Source organism: Symphodus melops (genome assembly GCF_947650265.1).
Source record: "Symphodus melops genome assembly, chromosome: 4".
In the NCBI taxonomy this organism is placed as follows: domain Eukaryota; kingdom Metazoa; phylum Chordata; class Actinopteri; order Labriformes; family Labridae; genus Symphodus; species Symphodus melops.
The window spans coordinates 11,899,461-11,910,199 of NC_136694.1; the positions used below are offsets into that span (position 1 = coordinate 11,899,461).

General features: G+C 40.1%; 1 protein-coding gene across 3 annotated transcripts; it reads right to left on the minus strand.

Annotated features, from left to right (window-relative positions):
- Positions 1-3,113: 3,113 nt before the first annotated feature.
- On the minus strand, positions 3,114-10,458 carry LOC306822329 (interferon-induced GTP-binding protein Mx-like). Of its 3 annotated transcripts, none has more exons than XM_079341275.1 (13): positions 10,433-10,458; positions 9,348-9,553; positions 8,804-8,941; positions 8,561-8,715; positions 7,461-7,599; positions 7,160-7,358; positions 6,984-7,062; positions 6,454-6,576; positions 6,216-6,357; positions 5,156-5,314; positions 4,991-5,067; positions 4,679-4,903; positions 3,114-4,021 (listed from the first exon to the last, which is right to left on the minus strand). In XM_079341275.1, coding segments are annotated over exons 1-13 (2,043 nt in total). In that variant the 5' UTR covers positions 10,435-10,458; the 3' UTR covers positions 3,114-3,622. The 3 variants fall into 3 exon arrangements, with proteins under 3 accessions (XP_079197401.1, XP_079197403.1, XP_079197402.1); XM_079341277.1 differs by lacking the exon at positions 10,433-10,458 and adding an exon at positions 10,268-10,381; XM_079341276.1 differs by lacking the exon at positions 10,433-10,458 and having other exon boundaries at positions 9,348-9,631.
- Positions 10,459-10,739: the final 281 nt, after the last annotated feature.

A 10,739-nucleotide genomic window follows, 5' to 3' on the forward strand; every position in this document is an offset into this window, starting at 1 on the left:
AAAGTACAGATGTTTCATTCAGACCACAGGGAACTGTTTTCAAAGGTGGAAAAGAAGTATAATGTGTCCTCTTTAAAACACATGTTGTGGAATTTTTTCCATTACCAAAGAGTGAAAATAAAGAGTGAGAAGATCTATTCAGAAAGGAACCCCAAGATCGATCTGGTCTCAACGAACATTTATTCGAAGGCAAGATAAGCGTTCGAAGACCACTCTCTCACACGGTGAGGAGAGAAAGAGGCCCCGAGTAAAGGCAAACATGAAAACTTATACATCTCCATCACATTACACAGATCACTCCCCCATCACGCCACATAGAGCCACTGCCCACCTGGCAGGGCACAATCTATCCCCTAGTGTGAGAAAAGAGACTACATGACTATTTACCATCTCCCAAGGCTGAGAAGGAGATGGAGTCCAGTGAGAAGAGCCTGGGTGACTCTTCCCACATGTACAGAGTGTGAGAAACAGAATAAAGGGAACAAAATGATGGGAAACAAAACACCCAATATGCTGTGCATGTAGTTTTCTAAGACATTTCAGATACATTTCATATGACAGATTCTATGAGACCTTTGTACAACACATATAGTACACATGGAGTAAAATTTTCCATAACATTCCTCCCTTTTGATTACATGTTAATCACACCATATGATACTTGGGAAATTTTCTTAAATGTGTGTGCAGTCACAGTAAACCAAACATCCGTAATTCCAATGACAATGTGTAACACTTCAAGTCAAAACTTCATAAAGGTACAGCATATCAATATTTACGGATTATAGTCTTCTTCATCATCACTGTCGCTGCTGGATTCTTACAATTCTTAATAACAGGGGAAGTCATGGAAAGGAGTTGATATTGAACAGTTTGATTCTCTAGGTGCTGAACCCGAGCTCTGGTGCAGGGAATAACACAACAAGAGGAAAACAAAATCAGTAGCACAATTCCAATAAACAGCAAATTTATCATAGAAGAAAGAAAGAAAGAGCAGGAGTCATTAAGAGGGATATTATATCCTGCAATGGTACCCAAATATGTGCCTTTGGGGTCTTGACGAGTAATACAGACAGAAGGGTCAACAAAGAGGTCGAGACCATTTTTTTTTTTTGTACATGTACACTGATCGAGATCGAACACAAGAAGCATTAGTCGGTGCAGTAAAGGTGTGAGGATCACGAAGAACATAATAACTTCCGTTACATTCTTACTCCAGGGGTAAGATTCACAGTCTGAGTCTGATTTCTTTTCCAGTGAAACGGTTGAGTGTGGTTGCTTTTCCACAGTAGGAAAACGGAAGTGGAAACGTGTACTAAGGCGTGATAAGGAATCAGCAAGCCGTTAGAAGGAGTGGTTTGGGGCAATAATCCAAAAACTATGCCGCTCCCCTGAATGTTTTCTGTTTTCACCTTTGGTGGGAGACGCATGGACAGGGTCTCCCCAAAGGGACCCCCACAAGGGGAGGCACAAGATGGTAAAGGCAACAGCTCCAATGGTGGCCACACAGGAACGCTCTGAACACCTCAGAGTCATTATGGGCTGGATTAGGGGCAGCTACTGGGCTCTCCAGTGAAGAGGCGGCAGTGGCTGGCGTGAATCCACGTGGCCATCTCTGCGACCTTCAAACGGTGTGGGTCAGCAGAACCTGGTTCGGACCTAACCGGCGCTTGGACTTTCAGTGGCGGTGCCTGTGGTCCTTCACAGTAACCCACTGTCCTGGCCAGAAGGTGTAGAGCGGTCCAGAGGCCGCTGGAACGGGTCGTGCAGCTTTCACCGCCTAATGGAGACAGAAAGGGACCGTGACAGACTTTTGCAATATTTCAACATGCTACGTTCTAATAAAGCAGTAGATGTTAGTTAGTTTTGTGGAGTTAGTTGTGTGCTGGTTTCCCCTCCAGTGTTATCTGATGTTCAAACAATATTTCATAAAAGTTAAGTGAGGTGCGTGCACGTGTGCGTGTACGCATTTACATGAGAACAAGCGGAAGTGCTTTTGTTCAGGGTAACTTGGTGTCTTCACAACATTCAGCCAATCTGCTTTTAAAGTGCCATTTTCACGCTCACAGCGCCACCTGACTGTAGATGGGAGGCACAGAGTGTTTTTAGCTTGGACCCCTACATAGCACTTACTTCTTGTTCGGGCTTTCTTAATAAAATGGATGCCACTATCACTGGAGTTAAGGTTTAGGTATGTCCCACCTTGGAATGATCTCTGTCAAAAGAGCTTTTGCGACGGCACTTCTGTCAACATGTTTAGTTGGAAATGCTTAGACACATGGAAAACCATGTAAACCACAGTTTAAAATATGTTTACAGTCATATTTCAGAAAAGAACAGTGTTTTCATAGTGCTTCAACGTCATGAACTACTCCGAAGGAGTTAGTGTAGATTATGACCGTTTTAGATGCTAATTTGCAGGCCTCAGTTGAAGCCACAAGTTCTGCTGTTTGTGCAGAGTAATAAGATGACAGTGAGCCAGAGGCCAACACATTGTTTTTAGAGCAGACAGCGTAATCTACCCTATTCAGTCCAATGTCAGAGCGGGAGGAGAAACCATCAATGAACGGGATTAGGTCAGGGTTAATCAGCGGTCGGTCAGAGAGGTCAGCACGAGGTGTGCAGACCTGACAGTGACATTGGGGAGGCCAAGCAAGATGGTGGAATAGCGCAGACAAGTGTCATGCATTTGGATCAAGCAAAATAATAAACATTACGAGAAACAAGGACTGTAAGATCGGAGCCTAAAATGTTACGTGAAGCCAAAACAGCTTCTTCAGCTGCTGCTACAGCTCTAAAAAAAGGAAGTTCTACAGTCACAAGGTCAAGTTTGGATGAAAAGTAGGCCACCAAACGGAGTTTATCACCATGCATTTATAACAAGACAGAAGAGAGAAATCCTCCCTTTTCATCCACCGTTTAAACAACAGGACAGGAGGCAGGTGGCGACTGAGACAGGGCTTGTTTTAATCAGAATCAGAATCAATTTTATTGGTCAGGTATGTTTAACAACCAGGGAATTTAATTCAGTAGACTGTGCTCTCTCTCTACAAAATTAACATTAAATAATAACAATTAAAATATGAACACACACACACAATAATGAAAATTGTTACCCAACCTTTTTTTCATGCCCTTTGTTTTCTAAGACTAAAAAATATGGAATGAAAACGTCAAATATTTCTTTGAATTTTGGAATTATTTATTTAATGTTTGCAAAAATTAATAGAAACATTTGCATTTAAATGTAATCAGACATTGATATAGACATACAATATAGATAGCAGATCTAACTTCTAACTTCTAACTCCATCATTTGAACTGACTTTAAATAAAATAAATGACTAAAAATGTCAAGAGTAAAACCTGCAAAGAAAAATAATGTGATTAGGACCGGTCCTTAAAGTGTAAATCTGGCATGTACTACAGTCAGAATGTGTATCTTTGGCAATCAGTGAATAACTTTTTTTCCCCCCATCATCCTGAAAGTAATAAAACATAATAGACATAGCTTTTTGTTGGCAGTGATGATTTTGGAGTGATAAAGCAGGAGGGGAAGCTCAGGTGATTTGGAGACCTCTGTGTGAAGTTCAGAACCAGCAGATCAGAACTCCATTTTGACCTAGGAAACAACCCTGGCCTGACGTTTTCCTGATTTTCGGTCTTTAACTGGTCCAAAAGCAGTGTGTTTCCCTGCACCTGATTGCAGGTGAAGGATTAGTGGACTGACAGGACTGCATGTCATTTCACCATTGTGTTGCATCATTGGTTTTGCTTTGAAGTTGTATATGTTCATACTAAAATGAGTTAGCAGAAAGCGTGCCTTTGTCAGGCGCTCAAGGCGGTTCTGAAGGTCAATTCTCTTTTCTTTTATGCGTGGGTTTTCTTGAAGCAGGGACTCGTTTATCTCCTTGTCCTGAAGCATCTGCAGCATCTCCCTCTGAATCTGAATGGCAGTCTGCTGCAGCATCTGGTAGCGGATCACCAGGGGGATCTGATCAGCCAGACGCCGGCCGGCAATCTGTACATTTTAAAAGATAGTTTTGAAATGTTACACAGCTGCTGTCTTTTATCACATTGTGTCACAGAAATATCTGTGTGTAAAATGTTACACACTTTTTGAAATTTTGCATAAATATGCTGCATGAAAAGTTCTGCTGATTTGGCTTAAGTAGACCATGATTACACTGTACTGTTTCTAAATGGACTTTAAAAAGTCGACTACAAGACCCTCAATTCTGTAACCCCTGATCTTGCATCATGAAGCATTTCCGTTGAATAATATAGTGTGTGTGTGCATGCGTGCACTGCTCTAGGACACTCTGCTATGTTTGTTATGACGTTTTATTACTATGTTTGAATTGTGACCTGCCGAGGGACTGCAGGAGGGGGAAGAATGAAGCAAGGTGAGCAGATGTATGATGACTTTTTAGGAAAACAGAAACAATAAAACAATTGTCCAACTTAATGCACTGTTACACAACCAAGACATTAATAGTTTCTCAATTGACAGAAAATGAATGATACCTTTAAATTGCAAATGTTCTGTAAATTCACTTTTGTTCTGTTCTGTTTTAAAGAGCTTGATCCTTGACAAAATCCCAGCCATATACACTTTATTTATCTAAAATGTGTTTAATGCATTTTAGAGTCTACTACTATTGTAAATTACACTCACTTGATAGTAGGATTTCAGGTGTCTGATCATCTCTTTCAGGGTGGCTCCGCTTTTCAAAACACTTAAAGGAGAAGCGTTGGCCTGCTCCTCCTCCCTCTTCCTCTTCCCGAGCTTCTTGCTGTATGTGGTGTCCTGAGTGTAAACAATGGCCTCCATTTTAAACTGAGTCCTCAGCATAGCCTCGGCTTCAGCCTCCTTATCATGTCTGATTGATTCAATCTTCATCTTAAGGGGAGAAAGATTGATCAGTATCATTTAGTTGAGTTTAGTGACATTTATGCCATAAGTAGCAATAGACGTTGAAAATGAAACCTTGGCTATATTGATGAGGTTAGAAAATCCAACAAGGCTGTTCTCTGCAACCTTATGCAGCTCTGTCTTCACAATTTCTAAGAAAGAAAACACAAAACAGACACACATTTGAAAGACAAACTCCAATCTGGTTGTTTACTGTTGAAACATTATGATAACACATGCCTGACACTTCTCTGAGTTTCTGGACTGCAGGCACCTCCAGCAGTTGGATCTGCTCTTTGACCATGTCCTCAAAGGTCTTATAGTTGATGAAACCCGGAAGTTCTCGTCCCCTGTACTTTACTTCATACTGAATCACCTCTTTCTCGATGTTCCAGTTGACTGCAAGAAACATAAACAAATACAGCTGTTTTTTAGTCAAATGCAAACTTAGGGGGTTCACGTCAACATCATTCCTGTAAGTAATAGAGTAATATGTTGTTTTTATAAAAAGGTGGAAAAACCCATTACACCTATTAGTTCACTTTACATTTAGGCAGAGACGTGTCAGGCATGGGCCCTCCTTGAAATTTGATTGGCCAATCCCAAAATTGAAATCTATGATTAGCGATTTGGCTAATCAGAGGCAAGACTTAGATATTCTGGCTGTTTTCAACAGGCTGCATGTAGTTTTCTTAATGAGTAAATGTGGTACATTTTTATCAGTGGTAAATAATTTTTTTTGCTCTTTTAAAGCAAACGTGCACACTATCTAACTTGTAGCATCAGTGAGCTGAGGATACTCTCTGGAGAATTCCCTTCCAACCAATAGGGGGGGGGAAATGATTAAACCTTTGCATTACATATTCTGTTTGCCCGTATGTCATTCTCCACTCTTTCGTTGATGTTGTCTTTCACTTGGACTAATCGATATGAAGGTAAATATTTTAACTATAGTGTCGTATTGCTGACTTGCTTCGTCTCGATATTTTCAGGAGTGCATATGTCAAAATAACTTATGACAGCATACAAAAGTTCGAATACGATTTTCTACATACTTTAAATTGTGAGTCCTTGAAGAATCAGGCTAAGGAGATTTATATGTTGCTAAATTGTATTACTTGTACATCATTAGTGGGGATATCAAGGGTAAAAAAAGTTCATGCCACCCCTTCATAAGTCCTTGCCCCAGGTGGGCCATCCCTGTCAAAAGATGAGTCTGGACACGCCCCTGCATGTAGTCTAAGTTTAGCATCAGCGAACCATAACAAAAATGTATGAATGAAGCTGGTGGTAGGCTTACAGTTTACTCCAGAACGGTCTATCAAGTCTTTCCAGGCTGTAAACTCTTTTCTGAGAGTAGAAAACATGTTGATCCTGGTTCCTCCTTTGAGTTCCTCCCCTGAAGTCAGGCTAAAAACATCCTGTGTGAATGCTGTGACTCTCTACAATATAAAAAAGGACATTTTTTCTTTAAATCAAGTCACCATTGTTACACTCATAGTTTAGAGGTGCAGTGTAATGTGTAAACGTAAACTCACATCGATGAGGAAGCTTAGACTCTCGCTCGCATCATGTGGAGGTCCGATGCCGAGTCTGTCCAGGTCTGCCCGGGTCTTTTTTAGTTTATTCTCTATCTGCTCTTCCAGTCTTGGCAGCGATTTCTACAAGGAAAACATAACCTTTAACGTGTGAAGTAAAGCAATCTGTAGTGTAAACATTTAAGACAAGAAGTATAACGGTGTTTCACACAGTCACCGAACTCCTGAAAATGTTCAGATATATTCAGTGTGAGCGGCACGTGTGAACACAAACAGACAATTTTTTCAATGCCAGCCCCCCATACAGCTCTGTCTTAGGACGAGGTGATGTGTGAAGCCCAGAAGGAAATTCCCAGCGAATGAGTATGACCTTTGTATCATTAGAAACTATCAACACATTTTCAGCAATTCTCCTGCTGTGAGGTGCATATAGGAACCCGCAACTCAGAAAGATTTCAAGATCAGGCTGCCCCTGAAACTGTCGACAGATTTTCAACATTGCATATATAAAATTGCCTTAAGTTATTTACCTTGATGTGATGCACCAGCTCAAGGGTGAGTTTTTCTGCCAACTTGGGAACAGTGGCATGGCCATCGTTATAGAGTATCCTACAGGAAAAAAAAACAGATTTAAGTGTGCTCATGCCTCACAATCAGCCACAATGTAAATCATTGTTTTAATAATTCCAAATACTAATCAACGAACTGGAAATGTAGATGATCTTCAAAAAAGGCTTTCTCTCTTTCCATCGCTTCAGTAAGAGACACCTGGTCAGTGATCTCCTTCTGACCCCTGCACTTGACGATCATGTAGCCCTTCTTCAGGTGGATCACCTCATTATGGACAACACGCAGAACCGTCCCTTCTGTGCCTTTGTCCACCAGATCAGGCTTGGTTAAGATACCTAAACAAAAAAAAACAAAAAACAAAAAAAAGACGAACAGACCATAACTATCTAAGAGTAACTTGAACAAGTTTCCTTTTTCTTAAATCACTTTGAATTTACCCAGAGTCCTCTCTCCTTCAGGATCCACCTCCTGGGCCATCTTCAGGGCCTCTGTGGTGGCTATGTCCACGTTACACGGAACAACCACCAAGCTGATGGTTTCTTGTTTTTTGATATACTTCTGGATCATACTCTTGATCTGAAAACATCATTTCATGTATTAAGTATAACGTTATGAACTGCACATGTATTAAATCACTGTGGAAGTCATCAGTCACAGAGACATTATAAAAAGAGTAGAAGTATACAGCCATACATACAGACATACATGTTTGTAATGTAGTATCTATTACACTGGAGATTTTTGGGGGGATGGATTAAAAACAGAAAATCCAACAGAGTGACAACAGAGAAAGTTTTAGGGATGAGTATGTTGTCACCCTACTTATGTAGGATTGGGACAAAATATCCGTACAGGAATTGATCATCATCCTAAACCACATATTGCAATCATTTAATTGCTGGTGCCAAGTATCAACATTTTCATTGAAGTTCTAATTAGATTCTCCTGCCAATTTTATCACTGCCTCACTATATCATGACAGTGGCATGACAGTTAGCCGAAGAAGAAGTCGACATAGTGATAAAAGAAGAAGAGGATGAAGAAAGAGGGATATTGTTGGACAGTTGTGATCATCTTCTAAAAAATCCATCAATGCAGAGTCGCTATATTGTGATGATCATTATCGTGGGTCACGTATCACATATCGAAACATATCACAAATTAGCCTGGGATTTTAACGAGACTCCTTCCCTGAGAAAGTGTTCCCAACAGAACTTGCTAAATAATAATTTAATAATTCTTGCCTTTAATAAAAGGCAAGAATGGGGTTCAACATTAGGTCATCAGTGAATTACTGACTCCATACATCGTCTTTTAAAACAACCCTTAAAATAATAGAAAAATAGAAATAGTTTCAAAACTTTAAACGTGATTATCCCCAATTACTTGCAAATTTCATGGAAATTCAGACAGTTATGAGGTATCCAAGTGGAAATGAGGCATGGCACAGTAACACCAAGGGATGATTATGACAATCTCTGATAGATGTCAAGATATTTCCTTACGGACCCATTTACTAAGTGCTAAACAAGCTCACCTGGTCCCCGATGTCATGAGATTGTCCCTTTACAGCCACCCTGGTGATGCCAGGTAGGTCAATGAGCGTCAGATCTGGAACATCAGGAGAGGCGATTTCCAGGCTGATGAGATCATCACTGATCCCCGACCCTTTCCCAGCTATTTTGTCCTGAGCTGGAAGTAGAGGACACAATGATTGGTGACTTCCTTTTACCTCCAAAAGTATTCTTTATTGTTTTGGTCCTCAAATTGGATGATTTACCTTCTCTGACTTTTATCTCCACATCAGCAGGGTCATCGATCTGTTCGCTGAAATCACGGTAATGGATCTTTCCAGTCCACTGCTCCCCTTCTCTCTTTTTCTTCATCTTCAGTTCAAGAGGACATCGTGTCACAATGCCTTAAGATTGAAGGGTAAAAGATGAGACAAGCAGAATAAAACTATCTGGGAAATACAGGGTACTTAGTGAAAAGCAAGATCCATGACTTATTGCTCCTCTCGAACATCTCCCCTTAATCTTTCTTAAGGCTCCTGTGAGGGCTTTTTTTTTTTTTAAACAAACGAAAATGACTAATGTGTCATCATTAACAAAAAATAATTAATAAAACTATATGAAATAAGTGGCAGTAAGTTGAATTGACAACATGTATTTTAGCTACACGAGCTGAAAGTTTAGGATATCAATTGTGTTGAGTCATCCTTTTTTATTTAAAGACATAATAACGTAGGCTAACTTAAGGAACAGACCATTCCTGTTGGGATAACTTAGTTTTAAGCCATTGTAACGTTTCAGCGAAGAGCCTACCGGTTCCCCTCGGCAGAGCCACCCCGGACAGCGCCTCCAACACGGAGCTCTTCCCCGAGCTCTGGTCTCCGATCACGGCGATAGCAGGCAGCGCTAAGTCCTTCTCTACACCCAGAGAGCGAAGAGAGTCAATGAGATCGATGCAGGGACGCACCTTCTCCTCATACTGCTGGTTCAGAGAGTTCATGGCGATGTTTTCTTTTCTCCTGCAAATTAAAACTATTTAACAATGAAGACAAAATCGTCAAATTAAAGGCATCTCTACTGACAGAACTTTGTCCCCGCTGACAGCAGCAGCAGCTTTAAATGTCGACACTCTTGGCTCAGGTCCAATGTGAAACAGAACCAAAGTGAAGTTAGGTTTCGTTTCTTTGCTTCTTCCAGTTGTTTCCTGTTCATGCGGGAACACCCATAACATATTAAGGTTTCGTTTCTCTGTCGTCCTGTGTTTCTCTTGTTTTGTTTAGCCTACAGTGCGACTTTGTTACATCAGGCTGTATGTCCGGTATCAGCTTTCCCGTGTCATGCTTTGAGTTTCTGTTCTTCTAGCCCAGGTTCATTTACTGTACCTTAAATGGAACACAGTTTGAATTCAATGCACAACAAGTCCAGTCATGAGTCTAATAAATAATTAATATTTTATAAACTTAATAAATCACAAGATGTAGAGAAAACCCACTAATAAATCAATTGAAGATCAAAGTAGCCTAACAGTGAAAACACCTGATTTTTATGTGATGATAGAAAACAATGCTGGATGTGATTAATTGTTACATTTCATATTTTTAAATTAAAGTCAAACTCCTTATAAATCAAGGAGGTTTTCAGTTCAATAGCTGAGAACATTTTCCGGAACAACACTTAAAAAAAATCAAAATCAAAATCAAATCAAATTCCCAACGACATCTCTGGGTTGTTACCTGTCATCTGACAAAACTCTTGTCTGAGTGTCTGTTGTGCGTGAAATCTTGCAAACATTCAAATGGAAATAAATCTACTTCTTCACCCTTTCATTTATTGATACTATAGATTCAGATTCCTCTATTGGAGCATCCATCACAGATAGAAGAAAATAATAAGCGCACATATTCACTGTAACCACAAGATGGCCTCATTGCTGCGACTGTCTGCAAAGTTTCTAGTGTCACCACTACAACTACAGGCCTCTATATTTGCATGATTTGAAGGTCCGTGTACAAATTAGAATTCTACATCAGGTCACAGATTTGAGAGCTGTCTGTGCCTGGCTATTCTTTTAGTTTGGAATAGTACATTTAAAAGAAGCACCAGTGAGTATACAATGCAGCAAACAACACGAAGCTTAATATCCAAGTATCCTTTTGAAAGAAGATTTGTGCAAAATCAACCAATGTAATATATAAAAAAAAAAAC

Excerpts from the sequence above, each read along its gene's own strand:
- LOC306822329 (XM_079341275.1), bottom strand. Across the intron at positions 7,359-7,460 it reads TGAAGGAGAGAGGACTCTGG|GTATCTTAACCAAGCCTGAT; the intron begins GTAAATTCAAAG and ends TTTTTTGTTTAG. Across the intron at positions 4,022-4,678 it reads ACCTGAAATCCTACTATCAA|ATTGCCGGCCGGCGTCTGGC; the intron begins GTGAGTGTAATT and ends TAAAATGTACAG.